The sequence below is a fragment of the Garra rufa genome, chromosome 20, assembly GCF_049309525.1.
Source record: "Garra rufa chromosome 20, GarRuf1.0, whole genome shotgun sequence".
Taxonomy (NCBI): Eukaryota; Metazoa; Chordata; class Actinopteri; order Cypriniformes; family Cyprinidae; genus Garra; species Garra rufa.
Window position 1 is genome coordinate 38,038,050 of NC_133380.1, and position 22,632 is coordinate 38,060,681.

Genomic DNA, 22,632 nt, shown 5'->3' on the forward strand with positions numbered 1-22,632 from the left:
CCACCAGCTGGCAGCAGGAAATTTGGCACATTTAAGTGACTTTGACATATTTCTCCTATTTTTACTGTATTAAAAGCATACTGCCCACCATTGGCTGTGTTCCTAAAGCCACCGGTCGGCGGTGAGCCCGTGTGCGAGGGCCCGTTCATCGCTGCTTGCAGCTTTAATTGAATATATATTTGTTTATCATACAATTTAAAAAATCTGATTAAACTAACGCACTTTAATAGTGTTGCCAATTTAGCAATTTTGTTGAGCAGCTCTGGCAACTTTTGAAAAGTTGAATCAGCCTGGAGAGAGACATTTATAATAGTTTTACATTATTAACAATTACTGAATCATTATAATAAATGTTGTCAGTACCCATAAGCTGATAATTATTTTCATGATATAGTCGATAAAATGTCCAACATAAAAAGTATTCAAATATCTAAGAATTTAAAAAGAGTTTATCTGATTAATAAAAAATAAATAAAACACGACAAACTAAAATAAATTAATTTAAATGATACAAGTGAATTTTGGCACGACAATATACATTATGAAAAATAGATATTTAATGAAAATAGCATTTTACATTACTATTGAATTACTATTGAATTGTCAGTGTTTTCAAAGTTTAAATGACGGTTACTGCAATTGTATCAAATCTAAATTTACAGACAAAACTTAATTATATACCGTGTATTTAATTTAACCAAAATTAAATACAAAATTAAACAAATATCAGCAATTTAACCGATAGGTCTGTTATTATAATGTGCACCCGATATAAACTGACTTATTATTAAAATGTTAATTAATGGAAGATTTAAAAGAACATGATCATTGCAATGTTAACAGTGGCTTTTTAAAATACTGTAGTTATCCATTTTATCCTTAAAAATATATATAAAGCTTTTCTAATAGAGGTATTGATGCTCATGATTTAGTGTTAGACTGAAAAGGATATATTTTTTTTAAATATTCTATTTTATGCTGCGTATGAATGGGACTTTTACTTTAAAAAAACCGCCGTAACTCTGAGCTTTGCTGCGTCGTTCACGTTGCGTAGCGGTTTGCAAAACAATCGCAGTAAGATGGCGCTGTCTGGAGGGGCGGACAGAGGATCCCACAGCATGGATAAGAGCATTACACTCCCCCCAGATGAAATTTTCCGCAATTTAGAGAACGCCAAGAGGTTCGCAATAGATATAGGTATTATCACATGGAAACTTGTACTTTTGTTCTTTTTTTGAACGTAATACAGTCACTTGTGGAGTTTGGACGTGTCAGAGTTTGTTGGGCAGTGCTGCGCTTAAACCTGTTAGCGAATTCTGCTAAGCTGACAGTTTATTCAGTGTATTTGAGAAATAATAACATTAACATTATTTATGAAGACGTTGAGACTGCAAATATCAGCTGTTTATTATAGAAATAGAGCGGAACGAGGACAGCTTGATTTGTACTTTTGGACTGCAAGGGCAAACGTCATGTTTTAATAGACCCAAACAAACAGCTTGATGTGATGTGATAATGTGATGTTAATAACCGAATCATAATGGTATAGGATAAGGTTAAATGTTTTTGACCACAGCGTTAAGAAACAAATTGACCTCATCTTATCTGACAGGTGGCTCCTTGACAAAACTGGCGTATTACTCCACTGTTCAACACAAAGTTGCCAAAGTCAGGTCATTTGATCATTCAGCAAAGGTAAGCTTGCAGGTAAGACGATTTTAATTAACCCGATGATTACACACAACAGTAGGGGCCTTTTGTTTTGGAGGGAGGCAGCGTCAGAAAAAATAGCTGACTAATCAAAAAGTAAAACAAAACGATAATACTTATTGTTAGATTTAAAGAGGTCCTATTTTTAATTTATTTTTTGTACATTGTCATTTCTTTAGTGCACAATGTTCCTGTCTGTGTATGAAAAAGATCTGCAACATTACAAAGCACAAAGTCCAGTCCAAAGGGAGTTTCTGGGCCTGTCCCAATACCCACACTTGTGCCACTTGAAAACATGTGTACGCAACAGAAAGAAAGTTCGCAAGACTGTTCCAAGTGTAAAAAATGGCAAAGCTCAGTGCCCCTAACGCACACTAAATCTACAGTACTTCAGAATCGTATCCCATCATTTATCATGTTCAGAAACTCACATACCCCGAATTCGTAAGACGTTAAAGGAGCAGTTAACTTTCAAAACAAAAATTTACAGATATTGTACAACCCCTTTTGTCATGCAAGATGTTCATCTTTCACAGCTGATATTTGCAGTCTCAACGTCTTCAGTCGTAAGAAATTATGTTTCTTAAGGAAAACATTTCAGGTTTTCTCTCCATATAATGGACTTCTATGGTGCCCCCGAGTTTGAACTTCCAAAACGCAGCTTCAAAGGGCTCTAAACGATCACAGCCGAGGAAAGAAGGGTCTTATCTAGCAAAACAATTGTTATTTAAAAAAAAAAAAAATTACAGTTTATATACTTTTTAACCTCAAATGCACGTCTTGTCTAGCTCTGTGTGTACTCTGTGTAGAGATTAAAAAGTATATGAATTAAAGAATGTTTTCAGAAAATAACCGATCGTTTCGCTAGATAAGACCCTTCTTCCTCGGCTAGGATCAGTCCATTGAAGCTGCGTTTAAACTGTGTTTTGGAAGTTCAAACTCGGGGGCACCATAGAAGTCCATTATTTGGAGAGAAATCCTGAAATGTTTTCCTCAAAAAAACATAATTTCTTTATGACTGATGAAAGAAAGACATGAACATCTTGGATGACAAGGGGGTGAGTACATCATCTGTAAATTTTTGTTCTGAAAGTGAACTACTCCTTTAAGTAAAACTTGCAGACACATTCTGGGGACATCTGAGACCAAAGACTCAAGCTTTAATGATTACTAAAACACAACATTTTTTTTTCTGGCACTGAGCTGAGAACTTGCAGATTAAATATACAGCATATATTTAAAAAAAAAAAAAGATCATGACATACATGTGTGCAAAGTGGGTTTAGCAGTGTAAATGTAAATCAACATTATGTTCGTTTTTATTATGTATTTGTGTACATGTAGTACAAGATGATGATGGAAGACAAGAAGTTAGTGTCCTGTTAGATGTCCTGGTGTCTGTGATTATTTTTTATGCCTTTATCTTTACTTTTGAAGTGGGGCTTTCCCAATATTTTTTCTGATGTGTTCTACCAATGATATGAATAGATGCCCCAAGCTCGTAGACGTGTCCGTCATGTTGTAATGGTCAACTTGATGTCATTGACCATACTATGGGTTTGCAGACCATCAGCTGTGCAGGATTGTTGCATTTTCGAATATTCATTGATTACAATGCTGAATGACGTCAAGTTGACCATTACAATATGGCGGATGGCTTGCATACAGTGGTGTGAAAAAGTGTTTGCCCCCTAAACTTAATAACTGGTTGGGCCACCCTTGGCAGCAACAACTGCAATCAAATGTTAGCAATAACTTGCAATGAGTCTGTTACAGCGCTGTGCAGGAATTGTGGCCCACTCATCTTGGCACAATTGTTGTAATTCAGCCACATTGGAGGGTTTTCGAGCATGAACCGCCTTTTTAAGGTCATGCCACAGCATCTCAATAGGATTCAGGTCAGGGCTTTGACTAGGCCACTCCAAAGTCTTAGTTTTGTTTTTCTTCAGCCATTCAGAGGTGGATTTGCTGGTGTGTTTTGGATCATTGTCCAAGTTCGCTTCAGCTTGAGGTCACGAACAGATGGCCGGACATTGTCCTTCAGGAATTTTTGGTAGACAGCAGAATTCGTGGTTCCATTTATCACAGCAAGTCTTCCAGGTCCAGACCATCACACTACCACCACTTTTTCACACAGGGCCATGTGGGTTTGGATTTTGTTTTCCCTTCATTAAAAAAAAAAAAACCCTTCATTTAAAAATGTTTACTTGTGTTATCTTTGATTAATATTTAAATTTGTTTGATGATCTGAAACATTAAAGTTTGACAAACATGCAAAACAATAAAAAATCAGGAAGGGGGCCAACACTTTTTCACATCACTGTATAGCGGCCCATGAAAACAGTCGCTAATGAGGCATCTACGTATACATATCTATGTGTTCTACTGTCGGATTTGGTGGCCAAGGAAATACAGCTGGGCTTTGGTCTAAAAAGTCCTATTCTCATCTCCAATGTTTTGAGAGTTTTCATCTCCAGGGGTCCGTTCTTCGTACCTCGCTAACTCAGTTAGCTGGATTTGATTGTTGACGATTCCGCGTGATCTTGGATCGCTCGGTTCTTCGAAGCTCATCCTGGACTTGCTGTCATAGCAACAGGTGCGCAAGCTTAAACCTGCTCGGGAGCAGGTTTATTTCATGTAAACAGGATTTAGGCTGCGCTCCTGGCGGGTTATGATTGGTTGAAATGGTGAGGTCACATCTGATTGGTTAAAGAGCACGACTGACGCGGACTGACTCACGTGGGAAAAGAAAAGTATCTTGCAAGAAAGTGTATATATATGACAGGTTCCAAAAAATATTTGGCAGCACAATTGTTGATATTATCCAACATTGATCATTCTAATAATAAATCAGCATATTAGAATGATTCCTGAAGGATCGTGTGACACTTAAGACTGGAGTAACAGCTGATAAAAATTCAGCTTTTCATCACAGGAATAAATTCTATTTCAAAGTATGTTAAAATATATTAAAAAAACAAAAACATTATTTTATTTTGTAAAAACAATTTGCAATATTACTGTTTTTTCTGTATTTTTAATTAAATAAATGCAGTCTTGATGAGCATAAGAGACTTCTTTAAAGACTATTGCAAGTCTTACTGACCCCAAACTTTTGAACGGTAGTGTATAAAAAAATAAAAAAATAAATAAAATAACATATCAAGGAAAAAACATGTAACATGGGCAGCATTAACGTATTTAATTTGTTCACTACTTTTTGCCAGCCCTCTCTCCTTGCTTTTCCAGCCTTTGCAGTTTTCCCTTGCGTTTTAATTAAACTCTGAAACTCCTGAAATCCCTCAATCAAGAGTTCTTGCTCTGCTGCAGAAAAATACTGAGCAAGCTCCTTCGTCATGTTCGCCGACCAATCAAAGAGTTGCCCATCAATGTTTCTACTATCGATACGTAGCCCCTTTTAAGCCACCCAGTGATCTCAAATAACTTCATCCAGCTATACTGATCATCAACAACAGGTGCGTTCGGAGAACCGGAATAGCGAGCTCATAGTTAGCGCGATGATTTGATCTTGGATGTGTCATTTGATCCTGGATGTAGTAAGCGAGGTACGAAGAACGGACCCCAGGTTGTTTTGACTATAGATAACCAGCTGTCTTGTCAGTGTTGTGAATGAGTTTGGTTCCTGCATGATGGTTAACAAATAGGAACCTGGCATACGATCCCAGTCTATCAAAGTGTTGCCGGATGTAGCGCAATCCCTTTTTGACTGCACAGCATTCTCATGGTCATGAATTCCTGGTCATTTTAAAAATTTCAAAGCAATGCCATAGAGGAACTGTTTAGGGTTTCCCAAAGAACTATTCAGTGAAAAACTTGTTTTAATATAATGTAATAAAATCTGGCTTTCTGTTGTTATTAGAGTGCAGTTTGCTTTAGAATTCATTCCATCTCAGAGTGTTTTTTGAAAATCTTCACAAAACATTTTATCTTACCACTAAGAGTTCTCCTAAATAGCAGTAAAAGTTTTTAGCTAAGAGTTGTCTCTTAAACCCTATTCACAAAGCTGCTGAGACAAACTTTTACTAAGGAATAGAGAGAAGTCTTAATGTCAGCATGCTTACTAACTATGCACACAGTGCACACAAAGAAACCAACTTGTTAATACAAACATTGGAGTTGGGATAACCTTCAAAACCAAAAGCGATGCGTGAGAAAACATATGCAAAGCAATGCAGCATGTTTCTAAAATTTTTGGCAGATTGCCGACAACAGCCATTTTAGCCCTGCTGGAAAAAACTATAGAATCCATCACATTTTTTTTTTTTGCTGGTTATAATAGGAATTGTACTGTTTTTAATGGTAGCTGTAATGGTGCCTGTTGGTCTCTATTGGTAATTGGTCACCTTCTATTGTTGGCTTGTTAAAACCACTAAATCCTAATTGAACAAGTCCCAAAACACAATGCAGGAAATAATTTTTTAATGGTTGTAATGGTTAAAAGTTGATGGTTTGTAATGGTATTTGTAGTGGAAACCATTTGAATATCATTTTTTTTTACAGTACTGTAGTTTGTGATTTGATCTTAGTGACTTAGGAATCTTCTTCACTACCTCTAACATTTCACAGATTTAGTATGTAGTTTTAGCACTAAAATGCTTTGTGAAATACTATTAGAGTCATACATTTAGGATTGACACAGCCATTATTTGTAAGATTTTTTCCTAAATTGGCAATTTATGAGCTACTTTTAGCCTTAATGTTTTGGGAATATGGGCCCAGTTTGTTTATTTTCTAAAATCAATCAAAACTCTTTTACAACTAGCTATTTTTTTTTTAGATATTAATAATATAGTTGAAATATTATATTCTATTAAACTAAATTATTACAATAACTTGTTTTGCTTGTTTCTAGGAAACAGATGGCGACCCTCTTTATGAGATATCCGTGCAGGAAGAGATCACTGCGCGTCTTCACTTTATCAAGTTTGAGAATGCTTACATTGAAACCTGCCTGGATTTTATTAAGGACCACCTGGTCAACACTGAAACCAAAGTCATCAAAGCAACTGGTGGAGGGGCACACAAGTTCAAGGACCTGATAGAGAAAAAGTTAAAGCTAAAGTAAGTGAACATTTAGAGCTTATTGAGAATGGTACAGAAATGCTGAAGGATTGAAGTTCAAGGATTTAAATAGGGTTGCTCTGATTGATCATCTACCGATCACTATCGGCCAATAATCGCTTTGGGATGTTTGATCAGCGGTCTCTAAAAAAAAAAATCTAAAGCTGATGCTGTGCCTGCCGCGGGTAAAACATTCCAGGAGCGGTGCGTCTGCGGCAGTGCAGAGATCATTTTCACACCGAGTCTGTGCTCCATTCGCAGAATTAATGTGACAGCGCATTGTTTGCTGTAAATATGAACAAGGATTGACACGAAAATGTTATAATTTAATATAATGTTATAATTACACCATAAATGCATATAATTAAAGTCTACTGTGTTTCACAGTCAATGCATATGGGTTTTTGGCTAGGTTTAAAGGAAAAGAGCATTTTTAGATAAACAAGGCGATAATATATTGCACTTGTGGAGGTAGGAAAACAAAGTTCTTTATTAACAACAGGATTGCTTGTAATAAAGATTAAAATGCGAAAGAAAAGGCAGTAGAACTGACTGTTTCTGTCAATAGAAATTTTTAATTTATAATGTTTGTGATAACGTAAACAGTTTAAATGTTTTGCCACTTGCTTGAGAAACTTAATAAATAAATCTAGAAGTAAATGCAAAGTAAAAAGCATTGAATAATGTGTTGCTTATATTTATTGTGTTTAAACTCGACTATGAAAGATTACTGTACTTTGTAAAAAAAAAAAAACCAAATCACAATGCTTTAAAAGCATTTTCAATAACAATGTTTGGATTGGAAATCAAAATAATGAATAAAAGTGTTTGTGGAAATCAGGCTCGTGCTGTGTGTAAGCTATTTTGCAATAATTGCACAATTCTAAAAAAAAAAAAAAGCACTGCATGATCAAACATTTAGGTGAGATAAATATATATTTTGTCTAAAAAATCCTCCGCTCCACCCCTCAAATTAAAAAACAGATTAAATGCCTAAAAATCCTGATTGGAGTTTCACTATAAATAATTCTACATGATAAAAAGAAGGCTTTAAAAGCGGTGATCGGATCGGCAGATACTGCTTCCTGTGAATGGCAATCGGTGATCGGCCTCAGAAATCCTGATCCCCTAGATTCTAACTGTAATTATATTGTGTTGTTTTTCTCTTAGAGTGGACAAAGAGGATGAAATGACTTGTCTGATTAAGGGATGCAACTTTGTTCTGAAGAATATCCCCCATGAGGCTTTTGTGTATGCCAAACATGCCGATTCTGAATTCCGGTTCCACAATACACATCCGGACATCTTCCCCTACCTGCTTATAAATATTGGCTCTGGAGTCTCAATAGTAAAGGTATATCTGTACTAGGGATGCACCGAATGTTTAGCAGCTCTAATTATTTGGCAGAAACTAGCAATAAATTATACCGAACAATGACATGACGCGATCAAATAGAGGCGCGCATTAATTCAGCAAACATCTCTGCAGTGTGGAAGCTTTTAAAATTGTCTGAGAAAGATGCAAAAATCATTACAAGCACCAACAGCAAGACACTGTTTAGTATCGAAATGCATGTCTTTGATAAGAAGAGAAAGGGCTGGTTGTTGCTGGTTACTGTATGATGACTGAAATCGCGAAATAGTCTTAAACCATTAGTAAATAAACTACAGAACGTGATGTTGTCTAATACACACACATCGTTCGTAAATTTGCTGCTGTCAGCAAAAAGTAGTACTGAGGTCTTCTTGTTGGTTTTTCTGCCAAAATAAAAGTCAACATTCATACAGTGCCTTGCAAAAGTATTCATACCCCTTCATTTTTGTCACGTTTTGTTGCAGCATTATGTTAAACTGCTTTAAAATAGTTTTTCCCCACATCAATTTACACTCCATACACCATAATGATGACAAAGCAAAAACCAGATTTGCAAATTTTAAATTTATTAAAAATAAAACACTGAAATAAGTAGATTGCATAAGTATTCATACCCTTAACTCAGTACATAGTTGAAGCACCTTTACAGCCTCAAGTCTTTTTGGGTCTGATGTGACAAGCTTTGCACATCTGCATTTGGCAATTATCTGCCATTCTTTGCCTCACCTTTTCACCTCTCAAGCTCTGTCAGCTTGGATGGGGTCTGTCAGACATTTTCTAGAGTCCTAGTTGTTCCAATCGTCTTCCATTATGGAGAATGCTTCTGTGAACCTTCATTTTTCTGAACTCTTCTCTAGATCATTGCCTTAACACAAGTCTGTCACTGAGCTCTACAGGCAGTTATCTTGACCTCAGGACTTGGTTTTTGCTCTGATATGCATTTTCAGCTGTTAGACCTTTTCTGAGAGGTGTCTTTCTAAATCAAACTCATTAAAATGAATTTGCCACAGTTTAACTCCATTTGAAGTGTAGTAACATCTAGAAGCAATATGAATGCTCCTGAGCTAAATTTCGAGTGTCCCAGAAAAGGGTATGAATACTTATGCAACAGGATCTTTTCAGTTTTTTATTTTTAATAAATTTGCACAAATGTTAAAAACTATTTTTTGCTTTGCCATTATGGAGTAGGGAGTGTAGATTGATGTGGGAAAAAAAGTAATTTAAAGTAGTTTAACATGAGGCAGCAACATAACAAAATGTGAAAAAAATGAAGGGGTATGAATAATTTCGCAAGGCACTGTAAATGTTAGTATTGTAATTTTACCTTCGTTCTGTAAAATAAAAAATAATCATTACAACAGCTCTATTAATACATTTATTATAACGTTCTCCTTTGCTCAGCAAGGCTGCATTTATTTGTGCATTAAAACACAGAAGGGGGTCTTAAAAAAGGTCAAAGAATATTCTTTTTCATAACTTATTAGTTTTAAAGTTAAATTGTGCTTTGTTGGTAGGCTATAATGTCTACTAAAATGTTAAAAATGTTTAGTGTTAAGAAAATATTTTTAAATTGTTGTTTTGTGTTGATTTTTTTTTTTAAAGCAAGACAAAACTGTAAAAAGCACATTTTGGCTATTTAATTCATGCAATGGTGAAAAAAATTGGGGACACAAAAAAACGTGTTCGGTAATCGGCCTTCGGCCCAGTGTTTAATTTGTTCCTATTCGGCCAAGAATTTTCATTTCGGTGCATCCCTAATCTGTACTGCACTGGATCTGCATGACTCTGTGACATTGTGCAAACAAAACAAATATCCTGAGTTTGCAGACTTTCTAAAGGGAGTGCCCATGTGCTTTTTTTTTTTGAAGGTTGAAGCAGAGGACAAATTTGAGCGAATCGGTGGTAGTTCTATAGGTGGTGGCACTTTTTGGGGTCTTGGAGCTTTACTTACAAACACCAAGGTGGGTTATTTTGTGAGTTATTACTAGGAATGTCTACTTTTTTTTTTATTCACTTATTTTTATTTTTTATTTAATTCTTTTTTTGAATTTCCCTTCCCATTCTCTGTCTTAGAGGTTTGATGAGCTTTTGCAGTTAGCATCCAAAGGACAGCACACAAATGTGGATATGCTTGTTAAAGACATCTACGGAGGTGCTTACGGCTCCCTGGGTTTAACTGGCGACCTCATTGCGAGTAGCTTTGGGAAATCGGCCACCACAGACAAAGGTAAAGCAGAAGAATAAATAAGAAGTGGTTTAATTGTAACATGAGGTTTGATTGTGGTGTGGCCTGTTTTCCTCACCCTGAAAGAGTCATTTGATCCTTCACCCGGTTTGCTTTGGTATTAATGTGAAATGAAGCCAAAGGTCTTTGGTTTCACAAAGGAGTACATGAGGAAAGTGTAACAGATCTGCATTGTTACTTTTTCATTTCTATGAAGTTATGCACTGTTTTGCACCCTGAGTTTGAAAGAATAGTTTGGTAGATTTCACTTACTTGGGCATTATATTGTACTTTGTTCAGAGTTCTCCAAAGAGGACATGGCAAAGAGTCTGCTGCACATGATAAGCAATGACATTGGACAGCTTGCCTGCCTCTACGCCAAACTGCATAACCTTACTAGAGTCTACTTCGGAGGGTTTTTCATTCGAGGACATCCTGTTACCATGCACACCATCACCTACAGCATCAACTTCTTCACTAAGGTCTTCAACCTTTTTCCCTTAGTCATAATTTGTGTAATACTGTGTCAATAATGATTACATAAGTGACTGACACAATGAGTAATATTGTCAAATTCTGTCAAATATTTTTGTTTCATTTATGATTGTCCCAGGCACCCAATTTCCTATCAGCTAATTAAGTTGACTTGAGAAAGCTGTGCTATATCTTTTCTAACTGATCGGACTTACGGTTTTCCTAAAAATGATGATTAAAACTGGGAAAAATCCCATAGACTTACATTGAGGGAATGTTCAAATGAGCCACAACTATTCAAACTCCAACTGTCAAAACTCCCACAATCCCTTGAGACTCAATCAAACTGCCCTTCTATGTACTATATTTATAATCCAAACTCATTCATACTAACTTGATAATCACGCTAGAAACATGCTAGCAACTTGTTAATTACTCTAACAACATGCTAGCAACCCAACAAGCAATTTTTGGTCTAAAAGACGTCTATTAGCCATGAAAACACAGCGCAGACGTCTAGGCTAAAACAAGTTTGTATTTGGGCTGTCAGTGAAAATATAATAGACGTCTAAGCATATCCCAATATTAGACTAGTCATCAATTAAAAAATGTAAAAAAATTAAACCATAAAACCTTGTAAACATTGCTGAGTTTGCTTACAGGATGGAATATCATACATCTAACTAGTTATTTTGCCAAAAAAATGGCATGCGACCAAATTCAAGGTTATTTGGGCTGGAAGTGGGTTACACATAGCTGGACTATATCGGGTTTATAGTTAACCCAGACGGTGAAATGATGACTATTGCTTGCTGGGAACTTCCTAATCATGCTAGAAACATGCTAGCAACTTGTTAATTATTCTAAAAACATGCTAGCAACTTGCAAATCATGCTAACAACATGCTAGCAACTTGCTAATCATGTTAACAACATGTTAGCAACTAGCTAATTATGCCAACAACATGCTAGCAACTTGCTAATCATGCTAGAAACAGGCGAGTAATTTGATAATTATTCTAGAAACGTGCTAGCAACTTGCTAATAATGCTAACAACATGCTAGCAACTTGCGAATCATGCTAGAAACATCAAAGCAACTTGTTAATCATGTTAGCAACATGCTAGTAACTTACTAAAGTTAAAAACATGACACCAACTTGGTAATATTGCTTATAACATGCGAGAAACTTGATAATTATTCTAGAAACGTGCTAGCAACTTGCTAATCATGTTAGAAACATGATAGCAACTTCTTAAACATGTTAGCAACATGCTAGTAACTTGTTAATCATGCTAGAAACTAGGGATGCACCAAAATGAAAATTCTTGGCCGAAACCGAAACCCGAAAAAGAGGAAACCAAGGCCGAAAACCAAAACACCGAAAGAATTATGGCAATTATTAGTACCATTGCATTTATGGCTATGACTGTGTACTAATTTTACTAAAATCAAGGCATTGCAATTGCATAAATTAATATTAAAGTTTCAAAGAATAAATCAGTTATATTAATTTAAACAATTATTATCAATCAAGTATTATATTTCTTAAATAACATATACATACAATTGCAATCAAAATTATTCAACCCCCCAGTGACTGCAGTACTTTACAAATACAATTTTTTATGAAGATCCAGGACTTTATAAAAATTCCATCTATAACAGATTACTGGTGTATTAAAAGTGATAATGTCAATATATAATGCAATGTTTTTGAGTTATAGGATTTTTTAATAACACAACTATGTCATAATTATTCAACCCCTGTTCAACATTGCTGTTTTCTAGTCAGTTATTTTTATAGTGGGGAACAAAATTGTCTTAAAACACAATAAAGCCTTTAGAAACACTATTAAAACACAGAATGAGCTTGAGCTGTTACACATACATACAGTTAGTACATGCATGTGCTGAAGTTGAGTAGCAAAAATGGTAAAGTCAACAGAGCTCTCACAAAAGCTATAGAGAAGAAATAGTTTTATTATATTATAAAGTCTAAGGCTGTATGAAGATTTCCAAGACATTTAAAAGTTCCTAGAGACACAGCTGGCAGCATTATTCTTTAGTTAAAGTGTGTTGTACCAGAAAACCTTTGAGGGTGTTGAACAAAAAAGCACAATATCATAAAATGTTTGATCAGAGCAACTGAGAAAAACCTGCAAAGTACAGCCAAATACTTGCAAGATGACCCGACGAAAGGAGGAAAAACATTTCAATGCAGAGTATAAGATGAACACATGTTGAGGCATCTTGCCGAATACCACTATTGGCCAAGAAGAACAAAAAGACCGACTTGAACATCCTAAAAATTATCTGGATGGACCTGTGGAGTTCTGGAAGAATGTTTTTGGAGTGATGTTACCAAACTGGAACTTTTTGGACCCATGGATCAGCAGTATGTCTGGTGCAAAAAAAGGCAAAACTTGTAAGCAGAAGAACACCATCTCCATCGTCAAACATTGAGGTGGATCAGACCAGTACTTTAGCAGGAAGTGGAAAACATGACTGTATGAAGGACATCCTGGATTCTTTGAAGTATCAGGCCATTTTGGCAAGAATTGTGATGCCTGTGGTGCAAAAAACTGAAGCTGATGATCAGTGGACTTTCCTGCAGGACAATCATCCAAATCTACTTCTTCTTGGTTCAGGGATCAGTGATTTAATGTTCTTGAGTGGCCTGTTCAGTCTCCAGATTTAATTCTCATTGAAAATATTTAGTTGAATTTGAAGAAAGCAGTAGCAATGTGAAACTAAATATCATCAGTGGTCTAAAAGCTTTTTTAGGCGAGGAATGGGCCAAGATTGCAGTAGAGAGGTGACAAGCTTCTAATCACTTCCAGGCAGTGTTTATTGCTATTTTTTAAAGAATAAACGATTCTGCACCAGATTTTACTTTTGGGGGTTGAAGAATTTTGAACATGAACATTTAGAGCCAATTTAATTTTCTTTCGTTAATCATCAACTTACATTCTTAAACTCAAATATGTATGAATAAGCTTTCTCTACTAGTGTACTGATGCCTTTGTTGAATTGTTTTCACAAAATTTTGTTCTCTGCAGCAAAATGTCTTGCAGGTCAAGGGGGTTGAATAATATCGATTGCAACTGTATATTTTACTGCCTTTGTTTAAATTGTTTAAATTTGTATAACATCAGTTCACATTTACAAGTCTACGTGTTTCAGCAGGAGGCGCTATCAGAAAGGTAGTATACAAAGCCGCGCAGCAAATGACTTTGAAACGTGCAGCGCTCATATTTATTCAATGGATAGCCTTTTGAAGTTTCATCAAATTAAGAGCTTTAAGTCTTTCAAAAAACAACCCTTACAAAATAGTAGGGGACTATGTCTCTCATTGTCTCTGAATGAATGCACATCAGATGCTGAAAGCACTGTCAGTTTTTACTTTCACTTTAACATATTGCGCAGTTTTCACGTTGCTTGTGTGATATCCATTGGCTCACCTCCATGGTTTAAAAGATAAATATTTATAAAAATACAGTATATAGAAAAGACATATCTTTAAAATATTGCGACGTAACACCAACGTAAAGCCATTGTTTTTCTCTCACTGAAAGCTACATCTGTCTGCACGCAATGCGCCGATCTCTGCTCTCATCACTGCAGACACACCCCCTCTTGAAATTTCGGCATTACAAGTTTTGGAAATCGCTAACCCTGGGTCTTTCTCAGATATACTGATATACGTCCACACCGCAGATGTGTTGCTTCAGACAAGCACGTGCATGCTGCGTTTTCTGTTTGCGTCAACATACTGTTTCGGCCGAGTTGTTTCGGTGATAAAAGTCTTTCGGCCGAAAACCGAAAATGCACTTTCGGGCCATTTTCAGTTGAAAATTTTCAGTGGCCTAATATTCGGTGCATCCCTACTAGAAAAACGATAGCAACTTGTTAAACATGTTAAAAACATGATAACAACTTGGTAATCATGCTATAATCATGTTAGCAACTTGGTAATAATGTTAGCAACTTGTTAATCATGTTAACAACATGCTAGTAACATGCTAATCATACTAGAAAATGCTAACAACATGTTAATCATGCTGAAAACATGCTAGCAACACGCTAGAAACATGCTATCTATCTATATCTAGCAAACATTAAACTACTTTAGACTATTTCAGACTGAAAATCCTCAAACTTAAAACTTTAAAACTTTCTGGTCCAGGTTTCTCAACTTCAAAGCTTGTCTTGACAAACTTTTTTTTTTTCTTCTTTTATAATACAGTAATACATTGACAATATGTTATCTCCTATTTACATTTATTTGTAGGGGGAAGTCCAGGCTTTATTTTTAAGGCATGAAGGATATCTTGGTGCTATTGGGGCCTTTTTGAAGGGGGCAGAAGAAGACAGTAAGTTATTGTCATATACACAGTCAAACTGTTTAGTATTTGCTGCAGTCTGTGAGTGTAGTTGGTGTTACCTGCTTGTTTCTTTGTGTTAGATCCTAACCAGTACAGCTGGGGAGAGAACTATGCTGGCAGCTCTGGTCTCATGAGTGTGTCTCCAGAGCTGAATCCTGTGCAGCGGGCTCGCAGCGGAACGGTAAGTTTACACAAAGAAGAGACCCACAGTAAATTTTCCCGATGCTGTGTTTTATTTACTCCTTTTTTTTTTTTTATTTTGAAAGAGACAGTAGATAGTAGTTAAATTTGTATCTAAAATTAAAATGCACTAGGGCTGTCCCCGACTATGAATTTTCATAGTCGAATCAGAATTTTCGAATCTTTCTATAGTCGACCGATAGTCGAATCATCTAGGCTTATGTGCGTGTGTGAATGGGTTGGGAGGGGCACGACACTATAGTCAGCAGGAGGGTAAAACTATTTTTATTTTATTTTATAAGCGACCAAAACTGCCTGCCAACTGACAGACAAACTTATTTAGGTTTAAATAAAAACACAGAACGCGTCTTTTAGTTCTAAAAACGCGAGGCGCACAGCACTGCCTTTTTTGGTGACTTTTAATGAAAGAGCAGTGTGCTGCGGTTTTTTTATGTTGCTAAGCAACGACCAAAACAGCTGTCCTGTCAGTCAATTCAAAGGATTATAGCGCGAGCGCTCTAAAATCTTAGTTTTTTGCTGTTAAGTAAACTGTCATATTAGCAGAAACCCTAAATAATACAGCTCCGGGTTACCCACGATAGACACCAAAGGTTTCTCCTCCATTTCTTGGAGTCTCCGGACTTTTTAAGCAACGGTAAACTTTCGCCATCACAACAGAAGGCCCGCCTTTCCATTCATTCGATTGGACAATGGAAAAGAACGCGAAATGACGTTGGGCGTTTTTCTGCTCAGAGTTTTTTTTTTTTTCAACTTCAGGCGCTCAGAGCGCTCCTGCAAAATGCGAGGCGTAGCAGGCGGCGAAAACGCGAGGCGCCGGGGGCGCATAAACAGCGTGCAGAACGCTCACTGCCAACAGAAAACCATTCAAAAGAGGCGCCTCCAACTGCAATAACGCGTTCGGTGTGATCGCCGCCATCCCTGCCGTCAAGATGGTCCTCATCTCGTCATGCATCAGGAAAAGTGAAAATTAAATTAGTCACAGGGGTGGTTGGATTTATTCACAAACACGTTAAAAATATTTATTGAACGCTTCTTTCTTTTCACTTTTGTTTTTACTGCATTATCATAATCAAAGGCTGTATATAACTTAATATAACCGTACAAAACCAGTAGTTCTGTGTGCAATTAGACATTGAGCACCCCCATATTGGCAAAATGGTATGATGCTCGTTTCACCCGCGAAGATTTGACTGTGAGATCGGTGGTCGAATCAGGCTCCGCATATCGATGCATCGAATCTTCGACTATTCGGGGACAGCCCTAAAATGCACTATAAAATTAAGTGCACTAAATTGAATGCACCAAAATGAAAATTCTTGGGCAAAGCCGAACAAAATTACACACTGTGCAGATTACTGTTTTTTTTGTCAGATTACCGTATATTACCCCCATGTATTTTTCGCCATTGCATAAATTAAATAGACAATGTTTGCTGCTTATAGTTTTGTCTTGCTTAAAAAAAAAAAAAAAAAATTACAAAACAACAATTTAAAATATTTACATTTTTAACATTCTAGTAGACGAAGCCTACAAACAGAGCACAATTTAACTTAAAATGAATAAGTTAGTAAAATAATATTCTTTGGTCATTTTTGAGACCCCCTTCTTGAATCAGTCATGTGTTTTTAATGTATAAATAAATGCAGCCTTGCTGTGCAAAGGAGAATGTTATAATAAATGTATTAATAGAGCTGTTGAAATGATTGTTATTGTTACTTTTTTATTTTATTTTGCAGAACTACAGTAAAATTACAATGCTAACATTTATGGAGGTTGACATTTCTTTTGGCGGAAACCTGCAAAAAGAGCTTGTATTAGACAACATAATGTTCTCAGTCATCATACAGACAGTCTCTCGCTGTCAGTCTTTTATGGACAGTTTTAAATGCTTCCACACTGCCGACTTGTTTGCTGCGTTAGTGCGTGCCTCTATTTGATCATGTCAAGTCAATGTTTGGTATAATTTATTCTGCCTTTTCACTTATTTTTTGCGATTTTCAGCCAAAATAATTTTGGTTGCCAAACATTTGGTGCATCCCTGCTCTATTTATGAATTTGGCCTACTTATCTTTCATAACCTATTTTGTGTTCTCCGTATTGTTCTTATTTCATCTCTTTCCTTTTTTTCTTTTCTTTTCCTCTTCTCCATCCATTCATCCATACGTCCATCTTCTCTATCTCTTCCCTAATATTTTCCCCTCAGTTTCCAGTAAGTACATTTCCATCTAGGCTTTTCGTGTGGTTTTCTCTGCATGTTCTTTGCTTTCAAAAAATGCTAGCAGTTTTAGAAGGTTATTTTTTTTTTCATCAGTATGAATGTATTTTGGTGTTGCCATGGATATTCAGTGTGATGCACTTGGTTTTCATGAGTGTAAACTGTGCAACTTACCTAGTTGCAGATGAGAACTCTTGTGTCTTGTACATCAGTTGCTGCTGTGGGAAATTTGTCATAAAGGAGGCATTTTGATTGCACCGCTAGGGTGCATTTACACACGTTTTTGTGTTCCACTGTGCTGCTTTTTATTTGTTTTCCAATGCAACCATGTGCTAAACAGAAGTCTTTGACTATTGCATTGCTTGTCACAGTTTTCTTTCAGTGTCTCACACATTAGCGCCATATTAAGACGCTGTCAAATTAACCTTTTAAGATAGCAGCTCTGTAGTTCTACAGCTGGATACTGTTGTGAATTTCACCTGTAGCCACAAATAATGGTTGGTTTGGCTAGTAAATAGAGTGCTGCAGAGATGACTTTTTTTGTAGGACAAAACCCAGAAACGAGTTAGCATTTTAGGACATCTGGTTTCATGGTATCAAAGGGTTTTTTGAATGGATGTTTGTTTAAATGTGTGAATTAAGGTCTGTGGTTAACACAAGCTCAAGATCAAGATTATTTTCTGCAATGAATTTCTACAATTAAATCCTAGTGTCTACTTAGTCACTTCTTGGGCTTAACTGAGACCTGTATTCAACCCCTCTGCTCTCTTTAACAACTCTTTCTCTCACACCCCCGTCTACAACCCCTGGCAAAAATTAAGGAATCACTACACTTAGAAGTTACTCACCCAATTTTTAAAATTTATAACAAATAAACCAGTCACAGATATGACACAAAACAATTTTAGTTTAATTATTCAACACACTGGTTATGTGAGACATACCTCAAACAAATGAAATTAAAATAGTTGAATTAATGCAAAATTATTTTCCATGTCAAGTAGAGAAAAAAAAATGGAATTATTCAATGTTGAGGAAAAAGTTATGGAATTAGCTTGTAATTTGTATTTCTGAAACAAATATCTAAACGTATCTAAAATGCTAATTAGTCAGCAGTTAAAAGAGTACTTTCAGACCTTAACGAGCTGTTGAACTTGGCTAATTGTAAGGAAAGCTGTCAGTTCAAATGATGGGAAGGATTATAAAACTCCTTCAAGATGTTAATCTATCATGGAGTGTAGCAAAAGACGTTGGATAAGTTGTTTCTAAAATTTGGTTTAAGTAAAAAACAAAATGGAAAGATTATAAAACGAAAACATACAGGCAGATCAAGGAAGACGTCAAAGCATCAAGATAGAAAATTTAAAGCAATTTGCCTTGAAAATAGAAAATGCTCAATGAAACAAATGAAGAACAAATGGGTGGAAACAGGAGTCGATGTGTATGACATAACTGTAAGAAATCAGCGGAATGAAATGAGATTTACATATAGAAAGGCCAAATGAAAACCAACGTTAACATAAACAAAAGAAGACAAGATTAGAGTGGCTAAAGAGAAGTCATGGAGAGTGGATGATTGGATGAAAGTGATATTCAGTGATGAATCACAAATCTGTAATGGACAAGGAGATGATGCTGGATCTTTTGTCTTGTGCCGTTCTAGTGAATGACTGCCTGAAGAAAACAATCAAATTTGCCAACTCATTTATAATATGAGGTTGCATGTCAGGTAAAAGATGAGGGGAAATGGCAAACCTTACCTCAACAGTCAATTCACAAATTTACACTGAAACTTTGGACACTTCTGTCATTTCATCAATAGAAAAGAAGTTTGATGATGATGTTAGTATGACAATAGACCTTGCCACAGAGCAAAGAGTGTTAAAGCTTTTCTTCAGGAAAGGCACATCAACTCAATGACATGACCAGCACACAGTCCAGATCTCAATCCAATTGAAATTGGTCCATGACAGAGCTCCATCTTGCAAAGCTGATTTGTCAACCGCTTTTCAAGAAAGTTGGAACCAGCTTGATAAAGAATTGTTTTTCATTAGTGAAGTCCATGCCATAAAGAATTCAGGTCATCATAAATGCCAGAAGAGACACAACAAAGTACTAATTGTGTTTTTTGGTTGAGGATTCCATAATTCTTTCCTCAACATTGAATTATTCCATCATTTTTTTCCTGTACTTGACATGGAAAATGATTTTCCATTAATTAAAAGAGTTTATTCTCATTTGTTTGAGGTATGTTTCACATAACCAGAATCTTGAATTAATAAACAAAACGTGTTTTGTGTCATATTAGTGATTTGTTTTTATTTGCTACGAAGTAAAAAAAAAATTGGTTGAACAACATTTAAGTGTAGTGATTCCGTAGTTTGTAAAAGTTGGAGATACTCGGCTTACCCTTTTCTGTACGATAATAATTTTTTAAATGTGTTACTGTAACTCCATACTGTAGTAATTTATCGCCCCTTAGGTCAATTAGGCACCTTTTTTTTAGAGGATCTGGATGTGCTGCTGTCCTCATTCCCTAAAGACAGCAGCCCACTTGTAGTCTTTGCTGATTTTACATCCACCCGGAGAAGCCTAAGACTACAGAAATCCACTTTCCCATAGCCTCATTTAATCGTCAATGGCTTACCACCACAGGAACTCAAAAATCAGGCAACCAGCTGAACCTCATTTACACATGCAGCTGTATCATAGAAAATATTCTGGTGAAACCTCTGCACATTTCTGATAGTTTCTTTCTTACTTTTAATTTCAACATATTTCTTGTGTGCCACCAACCCCCTGACAGTTGCATTCAGATTAAACCTACGCCCTCCCACCTTTCCTCTGTTGTGTCATCCTCTCTTCCCTCTCCTACCCAATTCTTACCACGGTACAGGCATATGGTTTCTTGTAACATTGCTCTGCGCTATTTTAGCACTACTATGTCTGCACAAATCTCAGACTGCCTGGTGGACATCTCGGCATAGATGAAGAACGTCACTTTCAGCTCAACCTGGCAAATCCCTGCCACTCTGACTGTACACCATAATTTCACCGTCCAGATTAAATAGGTTCATCAACAATAATCCCATCAAGCTCACTCAGAAATCTTGGTCCTGAAGGTTGGCACTGCACAACATCAGGAAGATCAGGCTCTTTCTTACTGAGCATGTTGAACAACTTCTCGTCCATGCCCTTGTCATTTCTAGGCTTGACTATTGTAATGCTCTTCTAGCTGGACTTCCAACATGTATGATCAAACCTCTACATATGAGTCCAAACACGGCAACATGACTGCTCTTCAATGAGCCCATGTCACATCCTCTCATCTCTCTGCAATGATTACTGGTTGCAGCTCGCATCAAGTTCAAGACAATGATGCTTGCGTACATAACAGCCATGGGTTCTGCACTCTCCTACTGTCACTCAAGTCTGTTCTTGGTAAGTAAACAAAACCTCCTTGTGCCATTGCAGTGAGAAATAAAATCACTTCCCAAAAAGTTTGTTCACTGTTCCTTCCTGATGGATTGATCTTCCCATCCCCATCTCTGAAACACTTGACAATATTGAAGAGACTGACAACTTAGTTATTTTCTTCCATCAGCGCTTAACTTCCTCTATGCCTTAACATTTTCTGGCTTGTATTTTCTGAACAACTTTGGAGACATTGTATTACTAGCACTTCCTGTATTTATTGCCTCTTTATGATTAATCGCTTGTAGTATTCCTTATTAGTTTTGGATAAAAGCGTGTACAAAATGAATTTATGTAAATGTCTAGGGAACCAGGGTGATGCTAACTTCTGGGTTGGCCTACAAAACTTTGTCATCACTCCAGTACTCTATATGAAAGAATTAATATTTATATTATATCATTAGTGAATCCTTAGTTTGATGTGTTTGCCTGTTTTGTTTAAAACCTCTTTTTAGTTTCACCAAAATATCTGCCAAGGATGTGTTGTCTTTCCTATGCAGTTGATTGCACAAATTGCCATTCAGTGCATTGTGGGTACTTACTCCTGTTTATTCATTGTCTCCAGTTTGACATGTTGGAGATGGACCGTTTGGAGAGGCAGCTAGTGAACCTCCCCCTGCTGCAGGACCCAACCTCTTATATTCCAGACACAGTGGACCTGACTGAGGATGCTTTGGCAAGAGAGTACTGGCTCTACTGCTTCGAGGAGGCATTGGACGGAGTGAGGAATTTTGAGACTTTGACTTTTAATTTGATTATTAATTATATAATAAATATTCTAGCGTATTCGTTAGCGGACATTTCAGGTGATTAAGGAAATATAAAAAAAAGGGGTAAAAATGGTTAAAGTACATTATGGGTGTTGTTACCGTGCCAACTCTGAACCACGGGTTTATTTTAACAGTGAGATACAAAATAACAACAACAAAAAAATCTATAAAAACACATTTCAAAAAAGTTGTAAATTGATTTGCATTTTAATGAGTGAAATAAGTATTTGATCCCTTATCAATCAGCGTGATTTCTGGCTACAGGTGTCTTTTATACAGGTAACAAGATGAGATTAGGAGCACTCTCTTCAAGGGACTGTTCCTAATCTCAGTTTGTTACCTGTATAAAAGACACCTGTCCACAGAAGCAATCAATCAGATTCCAAACTTTCCACCATGGCCAAGATCAAAGAGCTGTCCAAGGATGTCAGGGACAAGATTGTAGACCTACACAAGGCTGGAATGGGCTACAAGACCATCACCAAGCAGCTTGGTGAGAAGGTGACAACAGTTGGCGTGATTATTCGCAAATGGAAGAAACACAAAACAACTGTCAATCTCCCTTGGTCTGGGGCTCCATGCAAGATCTCACCTCGTGGAGTTTCAATGATCATGAGAACGGTGAGGAATCAGCCCAGAACTACACGGGAGGATCTTGTCAAAGATCTCACAGCAGCTGGGACCATAGTCCCCAAGAAAACAATTGGTAACACACTACAC

The 22,632-nt window shown here is 36.5% G+C and overlaps 1 protein-coding gene across 2 annotated transcripts in view; it reads left to right on the forward strand.

Annotated features, from left to right (window-relative positions):
- The first annotated feature begins 1,068 nt into the window (after positions 1–1,068).
- Positions 1,069–22,632, forward strand: part of pank4 (pantothenate kinase 4 (inactive)) — a 32,319-nt gene continuing 10,755 nt past the window's right edge. Inside the window, exons 1-10 of one of the 2 annotated variants that reach the window (XM_073825917.1) lie at positions 1,069–1,197; positions 1,613–1,707; positions 6,584–6,792; positions 7,963–8,146; positions 10,036–10,128; positions 10,241–10,394; positions 10,692–10,873; positions 15,159–15,240; positions 15,333–15,433; positions 21,708–21,863. In XM_073825917.1, the coding sequence (XP_073682018.1) occupies positions 1,080–1,197; positions 1,613–1,707; positions 6,584–6,792; positions 7,963–8,146; positions 10,036–10,128; positions 10,241–10,394; positions 10,692–10,873; positions 15,159–15,240; positions 15,333–15,433; positions 21,708–21,863 (1,374 nt within the window). In that variant the 5' untranslated portion in view covers positions 1,069–1,079. The remainder of the gene's footprint in view (positions 1,198–1,612; positions 1,708–6,583; positions 6,793–7,962; positions 8,147–10,035; positions 10,129–10,240; positions 10,395–10,691; positions 10,874–15,158; positions 15,241–15,332; positions 15,434–21,707; positions 21,864–22,632) is intronic. The other variant, XM_073825918.1, reaches the window with a different exon arrangement.